General features: G+C 37.8%; 1 protein-coding gene across 1 annotated transcript; it reads left to right on the top strand.

Moving 5' to 3' along the window:
- The first annotated feature begins 2151 nt into the window (after nucleotides 1-2151).
- On the top strand, nucleotides 2152-26062 carry LOC140242018 (uncharacterized). The gene is made up of 14 exons (XM_072321765.1): nucleotides 2152-3733; nucleotides 4834-4862; nucleotides 5926-5995; nucleotides 7633-7712; nucleotides 8450-8541; nucleotides 9300-9451; nucleotides 14252-14353; nucleotides 15224-15326; nucleotides 17525-17693; nucleotides 19511-19550; nucleotides 20034-20121; nucleotides 21770-21875; nucleotides 22615-22693; nucleotides 25909-26062. Exons 1-14 carry the CDS (start codon nucleotides 2152-2154, stop codon nucleotides 26046-26048), a joined length of 2832 nt encoding a protein of 943 aa, XP_072177866.1. The 3' UTR covers nucleotides 26049-26062.

Below are 26062 nucleotides of genomic sequence, written 5' to 3' on the forward strand. Positions count from 1 at the left end.
TCACAACTACTTTCCAACTATATTTTCATCTATAAACTTCCTAATACTAATGACTCCACTACAACCTCCGCAACCACCACTATTATCTCTTCGTATTTCACATCAGATTTGAATGAAACTTCTTTTTGTGAATAAAAAATATAAAAAATATTATAAATGATATAAAAAATAAGATATATTAGGAGAGAAGCCTACCATCATGAAAATGACTGTGTCGTATATGAATATTCATATAGGCCTATACGTGAATACGAAACGTGTCTGAAAGCGCCCACATTGTACAACCACAAAGGAAAGTGATGACCAATGTAATGACACAATCGGAAGAAATTTAGACCGATGCTTGAGTGAAGAGTGTTTATGGAATGAAGGCTTTCTCCAATTAAGGTATATAGCCGGCTACATGGCCATAGTGGTTCGTAGACAAAGGCAGAGATTTCCGTTGTTAGGAACTATACTATTGTCGTCATTATTATGTATACTATCAAGTATAGTGATAGGTCTATAACCTTCTTTCTATTATACCTACTATAATCTCTGAAATTAGAAATATTTTTTAGAAAATTGTATACATAATGATATATAATTATGATTATTGTTGTTGAAAATAAATATACGTATGCGTCACAACCGACAAAGTTATATCATACACATAAAGCCGTGACAGTGCTGTCATTTACACATTCGGCCCACACACCTTCAATCTTGACTTAGAATTTGAAGAATTTGAAGAATTTGAATTTTGTCACATTACGTAGATAGGCTGATTGTCATTGGGTGGAGCCTTTACTGACAACTGTCAGCCCATCACTTGCCATGTATACAGACAAGATTCAAGTTCTTCAAATCCTGATTATATGGTCTACACTGCTCTTGAACTATATATATATATATATATATATATATATATATATATGTAATATTCATATATATATATATGTATATATATATATACACACACACACATATATATACACACACACAATAATCATCAATTACTGTCATCTCGCGTAGTGAAGATGCGCACTTAGAAGGCCTAACTTTAACGACCTCATCTGAATGAATCCCTAAAGGGTCCATTTTAATGGTCTCGCCTCAATTGAATGAATCCCTGAAGAGTCCAATTTAATGGTCTCGCCTATCAAATAAAGTTGACTCATATATAGTTCATTATCTTTTGGAAATAAGTTTACTATCTTTTTTTTTTCATGATCTAAAATATTGTTCAAAGTTTGTTCAGTGAGGATATCAGTTTTGTATTTAGTGAAATAGGCCTACATGAGCCGGGAATATGAAAAATAAATTCAATTCAATTTAAACATGAAAGATTAGGCCCTATCTGGTGAGACAGGCATGACTGAGGGAGTCCTACAGGAGCCGAGATTGATTGTCCAATAATGATAATGCAACTTGAGTCAGTAAAGAATATTATTTTTCACGTCAACTGAAAAATTCTGCATTGAAATGTTTTAATAGCAACAAGTACGTCGTCTGATGGTCAATATTTCTTTACAATTTGAATGCTACATGATTATACCAGCGTCTAAGAAATTTATATGTGTAGGCCCCAAACTAGAAAATGGCTTGAAACCGACGTAAGTGGTAGATGGTATATAAGTTATCTGTACAAGATATTTGATAGATGCCAGGAGACATTGACTACTTTAGAAATCATAAGTCCCCGAGGAAACGCGTGGTAACCTGGCTGCAGAGGAAAACGCAAAAAACAATCCATTAAAATAACCACACTAGACCACGCTAGGCCTACACCTTTGCAAACTCATTCTGTCTGTTAGCAACAAAGTAAAGGCATAAAAAAAAAAAAAAATCCCCGTTCAGTTATATTCACCACAGATATATTCCTATCTTTCATAAACTGTCTGGAATGGATATAATTGCCAACCATACTCTTCCGATCAAATGAGTTCGTGTTTTTGTTTTGTTTTTTTATTTTAACGAAAGCCATGAGTGATTCAACTAACCGTAATAATTCGCGACGTATTTATCATAGTTTTGTTCAGGGATTGTTTGTTTTTGCATCGTAGAGACATTAATGCAGTTTGGATATAAGACTAGCAGAAATAACAGCAGACGCCGAGTTCCGTGACGCGCGACCCCAAATGACTTTTTCCCGTGACCTGACGCTCCAAAATGGCGGCAAGGGGAGAGCCACCGTTGAGCGACAGCGATCTCAGAAATGAACTGAAACGACTGGGATTCACTCCTGGCCCGATTACGCCCTCGACTCGTGGTGTTCTCTTGAAAAAGTATGAAAGCCTGAAGAATGCAGAGAGGAAAAATTCAAGAGCTCCTCCTGTATCGAAGAGGATTTCGTCGCCTAAAATATTTGGTTTGAGTTCAGACGAAAGCGATGGAGAGACAGCGGGAAATTCCAGGGGAACTGCCCCGGCCACTTCGGCCAGACGCCGTAGCGGCGCCCGCGTCTCGCGGACAGCGCCTGCTACAAAGCGGCTCTCAGTTGGAGGTAAAATACCCGTGACTTCACGGAAAACGACTTCGCGGCGTTCACTTCCAGCGCCAACGACGACTTATTCGCAGGAAGACGATGAAGAAGACGATGTTAATGGTGCAGATAATGGAAGTGATGCAAATGGGCTGTCCAGTACAAGTGGCAGTCGTCATCAGACTGCAAGTCGTCTGATGATGGGTGGTGGGAAAACCGTTAACAATGACGAGAGGGAAGATCATAGGCCGTCGATGAGTCGAGGGGAAGCCTTCAGAACCAGCAAAGGGATTAGGAGGAAAGGGAAGAGAGAAAAGGGAGAAGGCGACCAACTTGCTGTCAATGTCAGACATTCGGCTTTCAGGAGTGAATTTTCAGATTCGGATGGAGAGACTCTTGCAAGAAGAAGCGTGAGAGATCGAGAAAAGTTGAGGAAAGGCAAAGCCAGTGCAAGATCCACAAATAGTGAGGTATATGGTGCTAGGAACAGAATAACAGAAAGGAGAAGTTATGGCATATCTAGCCATGACCGTGGAGAAGAAAATGAAGATGATGAAGAAAATGAGGAGGATGACAATGATGAAGATGCAGAGCATGGTGGGGACAGTGCAAGACCTCCACATGTGGGCAACACTGATACGTATAGACGGCGGTCTAATGTAAGTTCGCCCAATGACACATATGAGAGTGGTACTGGCAGATGGAGTTTTTTGACTCGCAAAACGAGTGCAAAGTCAAGTTCTCGTGTTGCCGAGGGCAACAATGAGACAGCGTCCAGCAACTGGACCTTTCTGTCATTGCCGTTCAACTCCTCCCGAACTTCGACGCCGAGAAAAGCAAACGCGGACGATACATTATATCACACTATCACTGGAAATTCTATCAGGCAGGACAATTCAGCCAATCCTGTGGCGGCCCCAGTAAGTAGCAGAGATTTGTCGCGATCCACTCCGACAACAGCGCATCACGGCAACCATTCATTCCTCGGGCAGACTCCGGTCACGGGCAACAGTGCCCCCAAGCAGGAAGAAGAAATGGACCCCAACCGGGCATTTGCTTCGCGGAATGATTCGCTGATTCCGCCAGACGACCAGGCTGGAGACGAAACACAGGAATTTGCAACGGAGGAGAATCTGGGCTCGAGCTGGCGGACAAAGTATGGTCACTTTGTCTCACTGGTGCTGCTTGGGAGTGTGTGCTTGTTCTTTCTTCTTCTGGGACTTATGTACCTGAGTGTGAACAGTACTGGAAAGTCTGGTCTTTTACAAAGTGAGCAAGAAAAGGAATTCTAAAGCTATGCAGTGGTTTTTAAACTGAAGTTGTGTTAGAATTCTGTCATATTGATTGTGGTGTTAACTATTTCTCTTTTTTTATTTTTGGGAGGGGGGAAACATAGGTATGTTAACAGCTGTGAACAACAGCCAGAAGCTGTCAAAGTCTTATGTACAAAGAACTTTCACATAACAACATAATGTACAGTTTATTTTGTCATGTTATGCCGAGTATAAGACATGTGAATAATTTTTCAATTTTTTTTTTTTAGCTTTATGACACTGGCAGTATCTAGAACTTGAAAACCTCCCCAGATGAGAATAGATGCTGATAATTCTTATGTTCTGTGGTTAAGTTTGAAGAGTTTTCTATCTTGTAAGTTCTTTATGTTGGTATTGTGAGTATCAGTTCTCATTTGTACACAAAATTGTAGTTAGGAGTCTTGTAGAACTGAGACATTCCCTGGTGTGTCCCATCAAGCATTTACTCTCGGTGTCCTTAGATATTGTACACTTTGAGCGTACAAATATGAGACAAGTGCAAACATACGCAATGTTTTTTTGCACATAAGGGTATTTGTAAATTTAGCTATTACTGTCATTTGTATATGATCTTTTTCCTTATGTGTGTCATGTTTCCAAACCAGTACCGTAGTTGAAAAGAGGCAGTCCTGTCCTTTTAATTCAGTGAAAACACAGAAAATGGAAAGGGGGGGGGGGGGGTGTTGGGAGAGGAACATCAGTTCTTATTACGGGACAAAATCATACTACCGAGATGACTGCTTTTGACTGCCAGTAGTGCCCTTGTTTCAAACAGGCGCATCAGCCCAGATTTATCAAACTAAAATGCTGATGTACAATCGTGTTTCTCAGTCTCAAGTTACCTCAACTTTCTTTCTGGCTTTTATACTTCTTCTGTATGGATCAAGAGAGTTGATATCACAGTGATGATAATGATAAGCATTGTAAAATTGAAATAGTCTGCTAGTCTGCTACGTATGTATAAAATAGTGTTCATCCCATTTTGAAGCATCTAATATCTTCCTTACAATTGTTATGCAAATGTTTTAATTCTGTTTCTGTACTTTTCCTCAACAGTTGATGATATTGCAGGGGGAGATGATGTGGTAAGTTTCCATGCCAAATTTTACTTAGTGTCAAGGTTGTAATCTTTAAGGTACTTGTACAATAGTATGTGTACATTTAAAAGTGAATTAGAATGCTCATTATGAACCTTTGGAGATAGCTTGTAATTGAATGTTGTTTTGTTTTTGTTTTGTTTTTGTTTTTTAATCTTTAGAGCGGCTATCCAGACTCAATGCGTAGACTTCAAAGGAAACTGAGATATTTGTAGTTCTTCCAAATGTCAGAATTTGTGTTCCTGTGATTTTGGAATATGATCATTTTTAATAACTCAGAGTTCATTGCATCATCTCATTTGGGATCCGATACATTACTTTTGCATTCTTATTCTGTGAGTCTCTAGCTTCAGAATAGTTTGTATGCCGAGTGAAACATTCAACAGAAATTTTGTCAATTTCAAAGAAACTTCAGCAAGCATTCCAGGGAATAATTTTCAAACTCAAATTTGATTAGCTATTTCAGCTGGTGAAAAATATCTTCAATGATATCTTGTACACTTCTATGTAAGAAAACTGCTACACAAAAGTTAGTTTGTGTAGCAGTGGTGTAAAAATGCATAGCAGATTGCGATGCGATACCAGGAAAATTATTCCCTGCATTCCTGATATGTAATGACGTACAATTTATGTCTTTGTATGATATTAGCTTTTCTGTTTGCTCTGTACCAATTTTCAAACACATGTTGCTGCTTGATATGCAGTTTGCAAGTTGAAAAATGCATTGTGTTAACAATATCAAAGTCAGAATATGTGTCCCCATGCAGTTGCGGAAAAGAAGAATTACTGTTGGGTATGGGAAAAGAGGAACTACATGCATGTACATGTATGTTATAGAATACAGCTACACTGTCAGAGTAGTTTGAGGAAGTTTTCCTTTTGTACTATGACACTTCATTGTTTATATTTGTTCGACAGAAGTAGATGGATGAATGCAATTACAGAGCCAAAACCCATATTGAGATGGATTAATTGTGGATCTAGAGTTAGTTTGCCGATGTTTGATTTTACCCATTTTTCTTTTCTTGTTTTTTTTTTCACGTTTCTGAAGGATTTCTCTGGAGATGAATTTGCACTGTTGATGGTCCAAGCCCTGCATGTCAAGCTGAGTGAAATGACTGGTGAGATCTCACATCTTAGCATGATACATGTAGCTTCTGAATACTTCTTGCACATACAGTGCACTCCCATCATAATGAACAAAGTTTCTTGTTACAACAAAGTAAGAAGTTAAGGTCCAAAAACTATCACCTACATGTTTTCCAGTGTACGCTCACATATAACAAAGTCGTCAGGATTGACAGTTTTCATCCTTATCGAATCCTTATCGAAATTTCATTTCTTATGTTAAAATTTCATTTTAACCAAGCAGTAAATTATGGAAAGATATACGATATATATATATATATATATATATATATAGGCCCTAGATGATAATTTTGGGACCTGAATTTTTACTTTGTTGTATCAAGATTTTATAACCGTGTTGTCACACTGAGAGTGCACAGTATATATCTTGATACTTTACCATTCAGCTATATCAAAATTTGGATATAATGAAAGAAAATGTCAGTCCTGAGGACATCGTTGTGACAGGAGTCACCTGTATTAGTTCAGGCAAACCATTTTTTTTTTGCAGTCGTATAGATTTGCTAAACTTGAATTTAAGTTTGGAACCCAGTCCTGTGGAAATGGGAATATTTGAAAGGTATGTCATAGTTGTTTTTAGCCAGCACAGATTTTATTTGGGTATGATTTTCTCTGAGAAATAAGTGTCAAGGTAATTAGCATGTAATTACCTTTTTGTTTTTGTAAGAAAGGCCTTTTGAACAGCTAATGTAGTTTGATACACACATGTAATACACACAAAGGCAGAGTCACTGGTGGTGGTACCATTTTACAAGTGCGTTGTCTGCAGTACTCAACACCAGTGCATGGGTCATCATTGTATCTAATCTCACGCAGAATATGATATGCTACATTTTGTATCTGTGATCACAGGCCTTTGGTATAGGGACAGTAACAAAATATTGAAATCTAAACCATTGAGGACAGACTGATTTTGGTATAACACACATTTCCCATAGATGCCTGCCCGAGTATTCTTGGGACACGTTTTCAACAGGTTAAAGGGGATGGCTATTAAACTGATCAGTGGGAATCAGTGGGAATGCTGGAGGATGATTGTTCCAATCCTTGTGGGATTCATTTAAGAGTACATTATATATCTATTGTTGTATGAAAATTATTTGCTTCAGAATGGTCTCATATTCAAGTAATGTGCAATTTAATGTTTCCAGGTTAGCGTGCTTGGTCAGTGACGGGGCAGTAATCTGCACATTACTTGAATATGAGACCGTTCTGAAGCAAATAATTTTCACACAACAGTAGATATATAATGTACTCTTAAATGAGTCCCACAAGGATTGGAACAATCATCCCTCAGCATTCCCACTGATTACATGTACCACTGATCGGTTACTAGCCATCCCCTTTAAGCTATGGTAAATGATTGCATGTTATTTTCTTCGTAGCACACAAAGTAAGAGTGTTCATAGTCATATCAATAACTTGATGAGCATAAAATGTAATCTTGTCATGTCACTTGAAAGTTCTTTATTGAAGTGACATCAGACTTTGATGTGGTGAATGCAGGGTTGAGAGGTAACCATGTTCATATGTTTCTGTGTTATGTGTAATGTGCTCTATTCAGACATGAAAACACATGATATGTCACATTTGTTTCTCCTGCTTGTAGGCAATTTCCTGTGTGGGAAATCAGTTCTGAGGAACATGAGCCGGGATGAAATCAAAATCTATCTGGAGGAAAAACAACTGGTAAGTGCAAGGTGATGGTAACTCAAATTGCTTCAATTCTGTTGTGATTGCTTTAGATAAGATAAATCTTGTTTCAATGTTGATTTCGTTGATTGGAAATTTGTACTATGTTTTTTTCTTGATTCTCGTTGATTGATTGGATTGGAAATAAACTATGATTGAATTGAATTGAATTGAATGTGAGGAGGTACTATACTAGATTGCATAAAGTAGAGATGTAATAAACCAAAAGTACACACATAATTATACTCAGACAAAAACACACAAAACAGCATAATAAGATTTTCCTTTTTTTTGGGGGGGGGGGGGGAGTGGGGTTCTTTGGCCTCATTAAACGTTAGAGAGCACTTTGAAAAATGCTAACTTTGAATGGACTATACATGTATATAGCATTAGGATAAATATAACTTTTTTACAAGTTTGTCATTTTCAACCATTCTGCATTCAGCATATGGACTAACAGTCATTTGTGCACATTGTGAATTTCATTTGTTCACTCTTTGCTTCCCTAGGTAAACAAATTTCTGGATCTTCAAATTATTTGATGATAATAATGGTGTCTCAATTTCTGCATAGACTTTTTTAAAATCAATTTTTGAAAATTTGGAGCAGTTGCTATCATATCCATCTTTAGGAATTCTGTGACCGAGTCATGCGGACCGAGCTAAGTTTTGCTTTTTTTTTCCCCAAAACTAAAAACGTCACAGTCAATTCCTCTCTCGTGTTTGATACTTCAGGACAGCAAGACGAGACGGAGGCCATACCTTGTAGATGAGACCATGCCACGGATGTTTGACCTCATCACAAAGAATCCGCAGTGGGGATTGAGGTAAGCCTTGAGAGGAGACTAGATTTTCCTCTTTTTTTGTCTAGTTTTATTTTGTTCTGTTTCTATCACAAAGCTACCAAATTAGCCTGTGCATTATGAATAATATATGCCTGTGCGTTATGAATAATTGAGTACTTTTGAGACAAGTTTGTATGCAGTGGTGGTTGCTATGTTGGGCATGCTTTTTGTCGGGAAACGTGTTGTGAATGTGTGATAAAGTTTGTAATGCATTGTTGGGGAACTTCTGGTCAGTATACACACTGGGTCCTTGGGTCGATATGTAAGAGTTCTGGTAAAATTTGCGAATACATTGTAAATGTGATTCAGTCAAGCAAGATACATCTTGAATGTTTCATAGTATGTGTATCTACACTAAATATCTAAAAGTGTGCTGTGGTTGAATTAGTTCAGTGAGAGTAATTAATCTGAAAGGGTTGTATAAAGTAAATGTTAATAATGGGATTAATCAGTGCTTCCCCCCACCAAAAAAAAAAAAAAAAAAAAAAGGGAAAAGAAAAAAAAAATGCTGCAAAAACTTCTCTCATTCATCATCGGCATGGTTATGATGTTGCAAAAAATGCTGAGATAACTCAGTTATCCTGCTCACACTAAATCAAATGTAATTCTTACTGTTACTGATGCATGTTTGTGAGTACATTCAGACATCATAGACAATAAACGCTCCTCATGTTGTAGTAGGCAACCATGATATGTACAGTCACTACACTCTACATCTCTGTGCCATTCATTGTTTGTAGGCTGTTTGACAAGGACCGGGAGCTCATACCGGAGTATAAATTTGATGACGGTGTGGCGTGGCTGGACTCCTCCCATGCTCACATGACCATGTTCTGCCAGGTGAAGACGACGGCCCTGAGACTCATCTTCTGGGCATCCGTGATCATCATTGGTGAGTAGACGCATGGGCCTGCCGAGCCGATCTCTATCTCTTTTCCACCTGTTTAATGCATATTGATGATAGATGAAGTCATCTTCCAGTGACCACCATTTCCATTTGAAAGTGCTGTTTGGTATGGCAGATGGAAGGCATAAATGTTCATTTCTAGCTACACTTTTTGGTTCAGAGTGCAATATGTTTGTATATGCTGTAGATTTTCTCCCATTTCCCTCAAAGTCCTGATCAATGTTTTTATTTGTTATGTATGTTATTTTGAACTGGAATTTACTGTTAATTCCAACTAGCAATACACACATTCAGTGTAATGAATGGTGAACATGTACATGTTTTCACAGCAATGACAAGATATGCAACAATTAACAAATGCTTAGAAATTAAGTGGCATGGTAAAATAAGCACTATGCAATAGCTGAACTGCCAGCCTCCATTTGATTGAATATGTACATTTGATTTCAGGCTTTTATCTTATTTGCAAATGAACCCATAGTAATTCAAAGTGATAAAAAGCTCATTTGCCCTGTTACAAACCAGCAATTATGTCGTAATGTGATTTTAGCATTGAGAATATTTCTAAAATACAGAGAATACATTTGATTAGTATCAGGGTGATATTTTCCTCTGGCTGCGCTATGAAAATCTGCTTTACTCAATAAGATATTTGTTTTGTGGGCACCGCGAGTTGAATGTTGTGAATTGCAAACTGCAGGAACTGTTATTGTGAGTAGGAAGGAGCATGATTTTGTTTGTTACCCCGCAAGATGTTTTTGCAAATGAGGGCAGCAACCCCCTGTTTTTACCCCCCCCCCCCCACAACAAATTATTTCTACTTCCCCTGAAGTTCCTCTACTGATGGCAAATTGCGTCAGACTCTGAAGCACAATAACAAATGTAAATGTCACAACAGAGACTCCAGCACTGGCAGAGAAAGAAAAGTGACAAAAGTGTTGCTCTGTTGGGAATGTATAATGTGTACATTTGATACCAACTTGCCCCTGAAGGCAGGCAGGCAGACAAAAATGGCAAGAATGTCAGGGCATTGATAAGATGAAACAGTACAATGTAACTGTTTTAATGTTTAGCCAAATCAGAAGAACATGCAAGTTATTGTAAGAACTATTATTATTGAGTGCTGGTCTACATGGGTTTATTCTCGTTTTCGTAATTTTGCTATGATTTGCGTGATGATTTAGTCTCATACTATGTGTTGAAGAAGACTTATTAAGGTATATATGCCACATATTTGCAAGATTTTAATCTGGGAGTTTTGAGAGTTGACCAGTTATTTGCAAAAGTTCACAACTCATAAAAAATGTTTTGCTTATAAACAAATTTGAATACAACATAAGTGTATATTATCTTTATAAGGTGAGAAATGGCTATAAAGTTTTCTCTACAAATGAGATAACAATTATTCCTCAGTCCACAGCTGTGACTCGTGGTCTTACATTTGTGTAAGTGCAACCACACGCAAATTGTTTTACGGGCTCTTATTCACAAATGTATGGTGTGTACAGTAGACCTTATTAGTGCATAACCCATTTAAAGATTATTTTTGCCTTGAAAATTTAACTGAGCTGTGGCTCATAGGCTGACGAATGTTGTAGATTCAATGTCACACAGAAACACTGCATCAAGTGGGAATGCTCTGATATCAAGATGGCTGTAAGAGGCCGTAATTGAAGGAAGGAACTTCTACAAGTTTTTCCATTACTCATCATTTAAAAAAAAAAAAAAATAGGGTACAGTCTATTCTGAAATTTGACACATAATATGTTACAGCAGCTGTCATCTGCAGCTATGCAATTTTGGGAACATTTGATGGGCCACTGCTGAGGGTTGTGGCCTTGAAAGCATCTTCCAGTCAATATTATTCATGAATTATTGTGTTGTAAGAGGTGAAAATATTCTTACTTCTGTCTGAAATCCCTGCCATCAAGTAAGTCAGATTACACTGTAGCTGTGCTACCATTCTGAAAAGAAATACCTTTCCTGTTGAATAGCTATCCTAATGCTCCTAAAAATAGCTTTTGTCCTTGGCTTAATATAGGCACAGTATAATACTTACATCTAACATCACTCCATTCCAATCAGTTTTTGTTTTTTGGTGCTAGGATTGTGAAATTCTTAGAATGAAATATTCTAGAACTATCTCATTTTCCTGATATTTGAATTCCACTTTTTTGATCATGAATATATTTGTTTTTTGCACTACATGTGACATGACTCAATAGACATGATTCAAAATGCAGCATCACATGTGTACATGTGTGCCAGTTGAGTTATTTTACGATCGCCTGTATCCCTGTGCGACCTCCCTGGGTAAGGCCAGGCAAATGAGTGTTAATCCTATTAATTTAAACCGTTGACAGACGAAGGAGAATGTGAGTGCATTTTTAGACGCGTCTTGAGTACCTCATCATTTGTGTCTTTGCAAAGCGAATGATTCACCATCCAAATTTAGACTGAAGGTGTTCAGTGTAAAATTTCTGTGTTTCTGAAGTTGTGCAGACAAGTTGTGCTGTTTGACACTGACATCAACATAAAGATATCCTCTTACATAGTCTCCCCTCCATACTCTTCCATATTTATTTTTCCTTATTTTTTAAAAAGGAATGTATGTTATGTACATTGCACATAGGTAACATTCACCGGTCTGGAGCCAAACTTGACATCAGACAAGTTCAAACATGCTGCAGTCAGAATTTAACCCGTCAAATATTTGCCCCAGATCGTTATCTTGCGCACCAAGTCATTCAATGGCACCTAGAAAATAAACCTTTGAGAGAATGGGCGTGGGCCCTGTCATTGTTGTGGGAGCCCATTATTGTCAATGTTTCGAGCAAATGTATATGACATGTATGATGATCTGTGCTTTCGTCTGGGCCAAAACTTACCGGTAATAGCCTCTTGATGGGCTGTATGAAGTTGCATGAATTCAGAATGAAAATTTCATCTCTTTTCAATATTCTTTAAAAATTGTATTTCTTAGCAGCATTGATGAAATGCTGGAGACTAATTTTTGTAATACTGTAGGCACTGGAATTTCCTGCCAGTACATATCTTTTCAATAGCAAGTATCATCTACTGTATTTCATCATAGTAAACAGTAAAGATTATCTGTGTAGTGAACTGACATTGCTTGTGATTGGTATGAAATTTGTGAATGTTGATGTCGGGTGTAGAGACAACCTCCCACTAATGGGCATACATGTACATGTTCATTGTTGTACCAACATTAAAGTTGGAGCAAATCCATGCTCCATGTAAAATGAATATAACCATGGTGTATCTAGATGCATTCATTTTCTATTTAACTGTACAGGGGAATTGGAGAAATGAATTGGATGTTATGGCTAAAAAATAACTACATGTACATGTATGTATCTGCACATATATGGATGGGCATACATGTACCCACTGCTAGAGTGTAAACTGACCCTAAAGACTATTATATGATTAGTACTTTGAATTCTGAATACTGCATTCTGGTAGTGCAATGTCCAGTCCTGAAGTGTAATAGATTACATGGCAACAGAGATACCTTACAATGCTGTGTTGTTGTTATTGTTGTGGGTTGTTGTTTTTTTTTTGATAGAGTTGTTCGACATAATGATACAGTGAGACATCTTTCTCCATTATGACAAGATGTTGTTGAGGCTGCTCCAAACATTACATGATAGACTGATGGCATACAGTAGGACATAGTCATAGTAATGCAGTCTGTCACTGTCAAGTTTAGAATAGAAGTCATGCATTTTAATAAATGAAACTTAATTTACAGTAAATAGCTCATCTAACCTTCAAAGTCTCTTGTACGAGGTCACCCTCTTTCTCTGTGTCACCCCCTCTTTATTTTTCTATATGGTCAATCATCCATCCACCTGTAGAAAATTCTTGTTTTTCCCCATCATGTAAAACAAGACTTTGCCTCCCACTTGTTCTCTCTCCTCTGTCAATTTCAGTGATTCTCTCAATACAAGTTGGAAGGTAGTAGAGGGTAATATCCGTCTGTGTTCTCAGTACATGTACAGTAGTCATTGTGTGAGTGGTGTCCACTGTAACATAGTTTTCATTTTCTTTCTATGAATATTGCTTTTGATTATTTTCTGTGTTCTGTTACATAAGCATAATGCACATTATGAGAGGCCCAGGGGTGGATACCAAACTGAAAGTTGCAGCATCTCCAGGATATCAACTTTATGTTTCTCCTAACATGCTTTGAATAAAAAAAAAAAAAAACCTCCATGAGTTGATTGTAGAGTTGCAAAATTTAAATACTGTAAAATGAGGAATGTTTCCGTGCATTTTAATTTCACGAGTTTCGCGAGAGCCAAGATTCACAAAATTAAAATGCACCTGAAGTTCTTGTCTACACTATATGCACTGAATGTTAGAGGCAACTCGCGAAAATTTCATGCCGCAAAAAAAGTCCACCGTCTCCAGTTCACGAAAAATTCATGCCGCGAAAATATTGTGTTTTACAGTATGCAGTTAAAGGGATTTAAGGAAGAGTTGGTAATCAAAGATTCAGCCGCAATGCGCAGATTGTATTTCCAGGATTTTAACTTTATGCTTAACTTTTCATGTTTTGGATAAACCTCCATGAGTTGATTTTAGTTGCAAAATTTGAACATATGCAGTTAAAGCGATTAAAGGAAGAATTGGTAATCAAAGATTCAGCCATAATACGCATATTAGAGTGTGGACACCAGCAAGTATTCACCAATTTCACTACCCCCAGCAACATTGCCAGAATGATAAGTTCTGTTTTGGCTGTTCTCTCTTTAACAGGCCTGCTGGTGCTGTGGCCCTGTCTCTACCTTCTCACATACCTCCTACAGAGGAAGGAGCAGGAGAGGCGAGAAGTCACTCAGCTGGTGGAGAGAATCATTGGTAAGTTTAAAGCCTCAGTGGCTGTGGGAAAGACTATTCACCCCCCCCCCCCCCCCAGCCCCCCAGCCCTACTCACAAATAAAACAAAAATGAAGACATATCTAAAGTTTGCTTCCAGAGTTCCATAGAAATATATGAAATCCTGTGGAAATCCCGTGCCTACTGGAGCTGAAGCATTTCAAAGTCGCTGCAACATACTTGCCCATGACAGAGAACTACTTCTTCTTTCTTTTCTTCCCCCCCCCCCCCCCCCATCAACTAAAAGAATGAATAGTATTTCCATGAGGCCTGTCTGTGGAGCATTATAGAGTTACTCTATCTGTCTTCTTGTGAAAGAAATGTGATATGATACTCTTGTGAGAGAAATGTGATATGATGTATCATATTTATTAGAATTTAGACGCTAGAGAGATGGCTGTATGCCTGTTACTTTGATGGATTTCTTACAGAGTGCATGTAATTTTAACATGATTTGTAATAAGCACATATGTTTTAACACCAAATTAACAGAAGAGTTGGATATGGGACTCCCAGCATTACAAGAATTTGTATGAGGCAGGAGGGTAGATATGTTGAAACCGCTGTGCACTGTGTATGTGTGGTTTTGTATGAATATGAGATACTGAGCATAGCAAGAGGAAGACTCTGTGAAAAATTTACCAATACCAAGCTGTGATAACCATCAGTTCAATGCATGCCAGACACAGGCTCAGAAATGAGACACGTCTGCGACAATGGATCCCTCACGTTCTGTGCGTGGCATGTCATTGCAAAGAAGAACAAAAGACACATTTGTCGTTGAATGAGTAGTGATCAGGTGGCATTGTTGATTTTGTTGATGTTTTGTTCCTGTATTCCCTGCCTTTGCAGAGGTGCTGGCCAACCACCAGAAGGCGTGCTATCAGGACAAGAGTCTGACACCCTACCTGGCCATACCTCACGTCAGGGACACACTCATCCCACTGGCTGAAAGGTAAACATATGCCTCTACTGCATTGTCATATTGTGTCCCCCCCCCCCCCCCCTTTTTTTTTTTTTTTTATTGTAAATGGCACATTCCTGAAAATGAATATCCTGATGCAAAGATTTTATGGAAATTCTAATGAGAAATTTCTAGGACAAGGTCTAAGACATGTATGTTGACAGTGTTTCTGTATAATGGTTCAGAAATGTCCATATGTTCAGTAAGCCCCCCCCCCCCCCAAAAAAAAAAAAAAAGAAAGGAAGAAGAAGAAATAAATAAGAATCTGTATTTTAACATTCATTTCTAAATACAGAATAAGAAAAATTGACATAATCATAGTTCATTGAATCATAGTACAATGCCCCATGAGGCTTTTTTTTTAATGAACTTCACAAGTTTCTCAAATGTGCATGAGTAAGGCCAGTTGGGCATGGTCCAGACTTTGCTTATAAAGACCTTAGTTTACCCAGAAACATAGATCTGATATCAGCAATCAAAACAGATGTGAGTCACCCCAGACTGCTTGTGCCCAGACATTATGTACCGGGTGTATCCCTCATGTATAATGTGACTGTCTCGGCTCTTTGTTATTACAGCTGTTGTTTTATCACTTTGTAAACTAACATGACAAAGATGCCGGGTGCCATGCTGTATCCATGTGTCGTGCAAATGCACGCATCAGTCACATTAATAGCCGAGTCACGCGCAATTGTGAGCAAGTGACTGATTGTGCATTGTTAACAGCAAACAGATAAGATATTGGCATGCCATGCATACTTTTGATACTCCCAGGTATTCGCCTGCATTGTCTTCCCTGCTACACATTATTCTGTGCATTTCTGTTGAGACGCATCACATCCCTGTAGAGTAGAGTAACAATTGATTGAGTCTGGGTGTGCATTGTTAAAATGCCAACATCACTTTGGTTTGGACAATGATTCTTTTGTAATTCTATGAGGTATTTCTGTCACTGAATATTGAGGAGTGGTGTGTGGATTTGTCATTTCACCGACAACAAATCTCCACCATAGTAATGAGATCAGTATGGTAGCATATGGACTTTGGGGGCTGTCTATTCTTAATCAAGTTTAATTTTTGTATTTCAATGAATTATGCCATGATTATGCATGGAGGGGTATTAACCCATTGAGGACGGACTGATTTTGCTACAACACGCATTTCCCATAGACACCTGCCCGAGTATACTCAGGACTCATCCTTAATGAGTTAAAAACCAATGCACAATTCTCATATTTCTTATTATTCTCTAAACAGCACCAACGTATAACTGGCAAATGAAAGAATTGTGCCCAATGTTTTGCCACAAAATAATTCCTTGTCAGCAGTTAGAGATGTGAAGTGTTTTGCATGTCTATGTTCAGAAGCAACGGGTGTATCACTGTGGTGTTTATCTCATTGTATTTGTGGCAGGGTATGGTTGCAGTTGGTAGGAAATGGAGCAAACGAAAAAAAAAAACCCACAAATAATTGTGATCATTTGAATTTCCTTGTTTTGGTTGGGTAAGATTCAGGAGCTTTTAGCTAAAGTTGTGGTAATTAATAAACAGAAACAATGGACGGAAAATTAGTGTGGGTGTGTGTCCCCCTTTATAATTGTTTCATTTTGTACTTGAGATCAATTCATTTTTGATATCTTTCTTCTTCTAAAGTTCGTTTTGACCCATGTAGAAAAATCTATGTGTATGTTTCCAACATCATCATTGGTTCTTCAGATAAGTTGCCTTGGATGATCTTTCAAGTGATTCACATTTTACAAGCTCCGCTTTTCAGTAGATCACTCTTTCTCATAGCTGTATTTACTTGTTGTCACCATTGCATATAGTGCATTGTTTCTATTTATTCATTAATTCATATATCATGTATTAAACTTTATGATATGTATTGCTTACAAATTGTTAACAATATAACTCATTGAATATATATTTTGTATTTGTTTAACCTTTCTGTTGGATGGAAATAAAAGCTCATTTGAATGAAATTGAATTAAATTGAAAATGGAATTAAATGAAGGTATTTAATTTAGTTTCAAAAGCCAATGGTAAAATGCACTATTCCTTATAAGTGGCCTTGTATTTTTCCACTGGTGCTCTGCTTTAATTTGTTGTGTCTGGTTTACTAATGTATGAAACCAGAAAGAAACATTAAATAAAAGGAAAAATGGCTGAATTTGTGTCCTCATCCACCAGACACAAGAAACAGCACCTTTGGCAGAAGGCAGTGCAGTTCCTGAACGTCAACGAGTCCCGGGTTCGAGTAGAGACCCAGCAGGTCGCTGGGGAGGAGTTCGCCGTCTGGCGGTGGGTCCAGCCGTCGCCGGCTGTCGCTGTGACATCCTTCTCTCCCATCACGGAACGGGTGAGTGGAACACTCTCGGTGAAAAACACAAAAAAGTGCTTCCTATTCTACTCCCATGGCAGGCAGAGCAATGTGTGCAAGCCTTCAGAATGTCAAGCAGTGACATGCTTGAATAAGCCAGTTCGGAGTTAGCTCATGGGCACATTGGTCCGAATGACCTTTCTTTTTTCTCAGTCGGTTAGGGGCACTTCACTCGTTTTAGAGCGACATAATGCATAAGCTGTACATAACAATGTGTGGAATTCATTGATCCTGTTCAAACAAAGAATGAACTTGCGTAGACCAGATGACCAGAATGATCCATGAATTAACAGTTGGGAAAGCATCCATTTCATTATTTTGCATTGAATGTATTAACAATCTCTTTCTATTGATATTGCTAAATACCACTTTTGCTGTCAGGTGGATGTGCTGGCAAGCAGCATTTATAAGGATTACATGAATAATCATTACATCACAGATGCTTATCCCAGTGAATTTAAAAACCAACATGCCTGTTGCTACGAATGACCTTTCTTCTGCTCATGCACAAAGTTGAACTGCAAATGGGATCATTGAGTTATGATTAGAATTCACATGCAGATCATTTCTTAATCTGGATGTTTTCTTGCCTTAAAACTGGCTCGTATTCAAGATACTGAAGCTAGTCACATATATAAACTATAGTCATGGGAATTAAAGAGTGGCCTATGATCCCCCCCCCCCAAAAAAAAAAAAAAAAAAAAACCCTAACAAACAGACAAACAAAAATCAAATTATTTTTTTCACGATGTAGGAAATTTGTCAATCAGTTGCAATGAAAACATCTTGACGGAAGAATTTCATGAATTAAAAAAAAAAAATCATCAAATGACCCAACAAGCAAAAGCTTCTGATAGATGTTAGAATTATCAGAAACCGAGAATGCATCTTAGATTACGAGCATGGTGGGATGCCAAAGTAATAAATCTTGAAGATAGATGTGTCTTCTGAAAACTACCCGTGGATATTTATCCTCTTCCCGGTTGTCAATGCAACAGTTTTTATTGTTATTTTGAGATACTTCTCACACAAAGTGAAATCCATATCTGAATTAATTAGTTATATAAAGATTAGGGTTTTTCTGTGCTTTTCATAATAGCATCTGCACTGTATATTACCTCTAATTGAAATGTAAATAGAAAGGAGGTACAGTCGTGATCCCTACATGTATGTTATGCACAAGTTTTTAACCCATTGAAGATGGTTTGATTTTGCTACAACACCCATTTCCCATAGACGCTTGCCCTCATACTCGGGACTCGTCTTCAACGGGTTGAGACACAGTAGAATAGAGACATTGTAATCCTAAAATTTATTCTTGGCAATATCTCCTTTCTCTTCGTTGTCTTTGTACAATGATGAGATTATTGTGAAGCTCGAGTAATGTGTCGTTTGTTTCGATGTCCTCATTTGTCCACTAGTAGAGCCATTTATACTAGTGTTAGCAGAAATCGCTGCTGAAAGAAGGGCAGTTGAGAAGCACAGAAAGTGAAAATTGATTTGTATAGTGTGCACAAAGCTATCCCAAGATGGAAACATGATAGAAACATGCAAGTTGCACATGATGTCACAATTTCTCGCCATGCAATGTTCCTGGTAGAAAAAGAAAGTGTGAATACTCTCCAAGTCTGGTATCATAGTAAACTATGTGGAGGCACAGAATACAGTGATATATCAGAAGCAGTCATTGTCATGCTTCTGTAGAGTTTATTCCTGTATGTGTCATATTTATTTGATGAAAGTGTGCTTAATATTGATGAGTTTCAGTTAAAATTTCTCTTATTTTCTCTTGACAGGATATGAACCCAAAAAGGGCCAAAGTGTGGCAAGGAACAGGTTGGTATACGTTTATTTTATCATGTGTGGATTATAGTGTCAGTGTGGATGGATACCTTCAAACAAAATCAAATTTTTGTCATTCATTACAGGGAAATATTGAACAAGGAAATAGAATGGTTCGTTATTATTTATTTTGAGCCCAGTAAGTTTAGAAAAAAAAAATGGTGAACTGTACTCTGAAGACTTTTTGCAAATAAAACCTAAGAATGTCACAATGGATCAGTGTATGATAAATGGATATATAATTGGTTGAAAATTGTTCAGCTTTTAATAAAAACAGACTAATGTTCTGCAAAGTATGTGAGACCAATGCACACACGTACCTATAGGTGAGCTAACTTACCATTGACATGTTATTTTTTTTTTTAATGGGTTACACCTTCTTTTGCGAAAAGTAGTTTGATTCAGTTAGCATAAATGGGGGTATTTGTCATTCAGTCATTCATCCATTACTATTCATCTCTCTGATGTATGTTTCAGCTTTTGCAAACCTGGATACCGCAGTGAAAGCCAGTGCCTACAGCTACACACCGTGCCTGAAAGTCAGAAACATGTTTGATCCTACCCTGTGAGTATGCACAACTACTTGAACAGAATCAAATTCAGCTAATTACCTTTGCAAGAGAGTGTTTCATAACTTCCAGAAAAAAATTAGAAAAGAGTGCCCAGTATGAAATAAAGCAGCATTAAATTTGATTATTTATTTTGTCGATTTATGCAGAAAAAGTTGTGAAATAGGCTTAAAAATACATGATATGCAAGGATAATGCATTCAGAATATGACCCAAATGCCTAAGAGACAAGACTGAAGTACCCTGAGAATGTGACAGTATCACAGCATACAATATAGTCAGTACAGAAGGCATAAGAGATGGAAAGTCTTTGGCATGACTTGTACAGACCAGTAGAGAAGGCATGAAAAGTATACACTGGCTATTCAGCTCTCCTTAGCAATTTTTGTTTTTTCCCTTTGCTCACAATGAATGGTTGAAAGACCTCTAAAAATAACCTTGTGTTTGCTGTCATTTCCTTCTCTTTTGAGATTTAATATGCTTATCTAACTTTGGTATGCATACAGCGCATACACTTACAGAGTAGGATAAACCTGACTGTGTAGTGAAAAGACTACTTACAGATTACGACTTGGGCCACAGCTGCTCGGGGATAGAATCATCCTTCAACCCTTTGCATGCTGTGAGTGCCAATTGGCAGGAAAAGCCCCATAGAGTTGTACCAAGGAGGTTTTTATACATGGAGTAACAACAGTTTTATTCCCTTTGATCTCATGTTTGATGCCGCCACTAAGAAATATTTTAAGTATGTGCTAAACTGGAGCTGCCTCACAGATAGGAAGACAATTGACTAGTGTCTCATTGCATAATCACCAGCCACTTTCAAAGGAAGATAACTTTTTATGTCTTTGTAATGGTAATTACTTTTCGCTACCCCTTCTTAATAAAAGGTAGGTGGTACAGACACGAGGATGCACGAACAGAAATTGAGCAAAAAATGCTGAAATAAAGCTGAAAATTACTCAACTGGGCATATATGGGCACTAATCTGATATATCTATCAATAAAGAATTATACTTGAAGATTATTCCATATGACTTTTAATTGGGGAAAGTGACGCCGAAAAGTGATAAAACCAGCTTTCCACAATGGTACAGTTTTAAACATTTTCACATAATACAGCTCTGATTTACACTTTTGAGCAAATTTCTGCACGGAATTGACTTTTGTTTTACATGCTTTATCATTAAGTGAAATTTCATTTCATTTGATGAATAAATAGGCAAAATATGGCCAACATTATGATAACGCTCAAAATAAATCTTCAGATTGCTCAGCAAGACGGCGGCGTCAAACATCGATTATCAAAGGCACAAGTGCACCTGTGGAATCATTTTGTACATCAATAGAAATCTGACAACTGTTTGAATAATTACAGCCAGTTGGAACTTGTATAGAACCTTCAACCGTCCCCCTCCCCCCCCCCCCCCCCCCCGAGCAGTCGTAAACTGGGCAGCATTTTATGAAGCTTGTCAGTCACTGACAACTGTTTAAAGCTACTGAAATCCTTGCATCTGATTGGCTGAGATCAAATTTGTCAGTGAAAACTCACTGACAAAACACTTGACTGAATGCCCCCCTGGTGTGTTGTAACAAAGACTGGCACTAACTGGGGCTCACTTGTCACCCTTTTTGCCTCGTCAGGGAATCTGGAAGTAACTGGCATGTGGCTATCCAGGATGCCATTCTGGAGAGATGCGGTGAGAACAGTGGTATCGTACACATTGCTGTGGACAAGAACTCTAGAGAGGTATAGAGGAAGAAATGTTGCCTTTTACTCCTCTTAAATCCCATTTTCCATTGTCATAAGACCCTGATATAACAACTTTGTCATCAAAATCACTGGTTTTTCTTTTCTTTTCTTTTTTTTTTTGTGATAAACCTTGATTCCATTTGTTCCCATCATCATTTGATTTGTACTTTGATTGGTTTTGTCAGCTGGTTCTAAAGTTGATCATGCAGATAAGTAGTTTATCATAAGTTATTCTATAACCAAAACAAAAAGCAAACAAACTGAGGCTTAGAAGTCTATTTGATGTAAAGTTTTCAATTTTATGGTTTTAGTCTTGATTTTCCGAATTTTGTATTGCATACTGTATTATTTTCATGACTTTTTGATTCTGTATATAATGTCAACGTGATAACCTTTTTTCCCCCCTGGGGCACAACCTAATGGATATTCTAGTCGTTTAAAGAAAATATTGCTTTAAAGAAATGTTGACATTTCTTCAAGTTGGTTCTGTTTCAGTAAAATGTGGAGACAATTATGGTGGATTAAAGTCTCCTCCTCCTCCTCCTCCTCCTCCTCCTCCTCATCATCATCATCATCATCATCATCATCATCATCATCATCATCATCATCATCATCATCTCATCACCACCACCACCACCATCATCACCACCATCATCATCATCATCTTCCTCATCATCTTCTTCATCGTCTAACACCACTCAAACCTTGAACTCTATTTCTGTTTGTCTTCCTGCAGGGCTGTGTCTATGTGAAGTGTGTGTCTTCTGAGAAGGCTGGTATGGCGTTTAGGTGCCTGCAAGGAAGCTGGTTTGATGGTAAGTACCATGACTCTCTCCTTTGAGAGTTATCCCAAAGACTATCACAGTTTTGTGACAGAAATAAGAAAAAACCACAACAGAAACTCTGAAATTGTAACTCCAAGTCTGTTGATATGTAGGTTGGGTAGAACAAAGCAAGTAAAAAGATAGCACTAAAGTGTGCTGGATGATGAAAGTTAACTTCAAATTCATGGATTTTGTATGTTTCTCCAAATGTCTGCTTCTTTCTTCTTTTTTTTTTTCAGTGGTTCTGCCACACCACAGTGACTGAGGCAAGGTTTTGGGGCTGTCTGTTGTTCAACTAGCTAATATTTTGTATGGCCACTATAATATAGGAATGATTGTAGAATCTTGGTGAAACTATGTGTTTGCATGGCTATGAACTGATTAGGGTCTGAGGCAAAATGTTTTGGGATTTAGGTCACAAGCAGCATTTCTGTATTAAAAAAAGTACTTGAAAATGAGATGTTACGCACTGTTTTACGGTATGAGCAGTCAGACAGACTTGAAGGATTATTTTGGAGACCTTGTAAAAATAAGAATCACGTCTGAAATTGCACCCTTTTCACTAAATGGTGACTTACTTCAATGAAAGTCGAAGTAAATATATGTGTCAGAAATTCACTCAATGTGCAAATGATGGAGGATTACCACTTAACTCGGAAAAATGTTGTCCTATGAAGGTTAAGTTTTTATGCCTCCGCAACGAAGTGGCCGGAGGCATTATGTTTTCGGGTCGTCCGTCCGTCCGTCCGTAGGTCCGTAGGTCCGTCCGTCCCGTTTTGTTTTTGTCGATATCTCAAGAACCGTGTGGTGGTTTTTACATCAAACTTGGTATGAGGGTATATCCTTTAGGGATAATACTTTGTGTGGATTTTAGGGTCACAGGGTCAAAGGTCAAAGGTCACAGGTTATGTTGTGAAAAAAAATTGAAATTTCATGTTTTTCTCCATATCTCGCAAATGGTTCAAGGTATCTTCATGGAACTTAGTATATATGCTTGTACCGATGGGCAGTGATTATCTAGAGAAGTTGGGGGTCATGGGTCAAAGGTCAGGGGTCAAAGGTCAAGGTCAACTTCTCAAAATATCACTACTTTCCTTATATTTATGCAATGAATGAAGGTTTTTTTTTTTTTTTTTTTTTTACTTGATGTATACATGTATTACCCAATATATATTCTGTGGGAGGTTTCTTGCCAAAAGGTCAAAGGTCAAAGGTCAAGTGAAAGTGCTGAATTGCACTTTTTCCTCCATATCTCAAAAGTAACTCAAGGTATCATCATGAAACTTACATATTTATGCGTGTTCAACCTAACAGTGATTCTCTTTGGAACTGTGAGGTCAAAGGTCAGGTTTAGATAATGCTATTTTCCCGTTTGATACTGAAATCATACTTTTTATGCCTCCGCAACAAAGTGGCCGGAGGCATTATGTTTTCGGGTCGTCCGTCCGTCCGTCCGTACGTCCGTACGTCCGTCCGTACGTCCGTCCGTCCCGTTTTGTTTTTGTCGATATCTCAAGAACCGTGTGGTGGTTTTACATCAAACTTGTTATGAGGGTATATCCTTGGGGGATAATACTTTGTGTGGATTTTAGGGTCACTGGGTCAAAGGTCAAAGGTCACAGGTTATTTTGTGAAAAAAAAATTTGAAATTTCATGTTTTTCTCCATATCTCGCAAATGGTTCAAGGTATCTTCATGGAACTTAGTATATATGCTTGTACCGATGGGCAATGATTATCTAGGGAAGTTGGGGGTCATGGGTCAAAGGTCAGGGGGGTCAAAGGTCAAGGTCAACTCCTCAAAATATCAGTACTTTCCTTAAAATGCAATATGCCTGAAGGTTTTTTTTTTTTTTTTAACTTGATGTATGGCATGTATTACCCAATATATATTTTTGGGGAAGTTTCTTGCCGAAAGGTCAAAGGTCAAAAGGTAAAAGGTCAAGTGAAAGTGCTAAATTGCACTTTTTCCTCCATATCTCGAAAGTAACTCAAGGTATCCTGAAACTTACATATTTATGCATGTTCAACCTAACAGTGATTCTCTTTGGAACTGTGAGGTCAAAGGTCAAAGGCCAGGTTTAGATAATGCTATTTTCCCATTTGATACTGAAATTATGCTTTTTCTCAATACCTTGAAAATTACGCAATGCATAAACTTATAAAAGGGTCAAAAGTCAAGTAAAAATCATCAGTTCCCCAAATACCTGCACTCTGACATTTTAATCATTCATCCAATTGAACCTAGTTCTAGGAAAGTGAACATTCAGCACATTTGTGTCAAACCTGTCATTTTAATATTTTGCCACTTGTGTGAAACTGTCATCACACATTGTCAAGACATTGTACTATAGACCTGTTAGGAGAACCATGCATTATGGCGGAGGCATATCAGTAGCCGTAGCGATATATCTAGTTCTCAATACCTTGAAAAATTACTCAATGCATAAACTTATAAAAGGGTCAAAAGTCAAGTAAAGATCATCAGTTCCCCAAATACCTGCACTCTGACATTTTAATCATTCATCCAATTGAACCTAGTTCTAGGAAAGTGAACATTCAGCACATTTGTGTCAAACCTGTCATTTTAATATTTTGCCAGTTGTTTGAAACTGTCATCACACATTGTCAAGACATTGTACTATAGACCTATTAGGAGAACCATGCATTATGGCGGAGGCATATCAGTCGCCATAGCGATATATCTAGTTTTTTTATCCTTATGTTTAGTTAAAAATTTTGCTCAAAATGCAACCATGACTGATTTTGTACCTTTTGACATGAAAATCACCTCTACACAAGAAGAACTGCTACTAAACATGGTTTCATCTGCTTCAAAACATGCTTAGGAAGTAAGAATGTGGTACATAACATATTATTCAACATCAAGCACTTACCATAACAATGCCTCTGGTTTTGCTTTATGTTAATGTTATCCTTTATGGTAATGATATTATCAGCCATGGACTCATAGAGTGTATATTTTGTTAATCAACAATATTTGTATAGATTTTATTATATATTAAAGGAAAGTGCAGAAACATTTGTCATTATTGAGCAGTGTCAAGGAAGAAAAATAGCTGTAGTTTTCTTCTGGATATTATGGTTTTTATTTGTTGATTTCATTCCTGGTTTGCTGTTCGCTGTTAAAAGAAAATGCACGCACATCACTGAGGCTTGTGTTACGCTCATTGTCTGCACAATGCAGGTAAGCTGGTGACAGTGAAGTACATCCGTCTGGATCGATACCACCAGCGCTTCCCTTCTGCCTTCAACTCAAACACGCCCCTCCAGCCTTCCAACAACCTCTGCATCTCGCTGCAGCCCCTCCCGGCTGGCTCCAACTGATGCCTGCCTGCCAG

The sequence above is a fragment of the Diadema setosum genome, chromosome 2, assembly GCF_964275005.1.
Source record: "Diadema setosum chromosome 2, eeDiaSeto1, whole genome shotgun sequence".
In the NCBI taxonomy this organism is placed as follows: domain Eukaryota; kingdom Metazoa; phylum Echinodermata; class Echinoidea; order Diadematoida; family Diadematidae; genus Diadema; species Diadema setosum.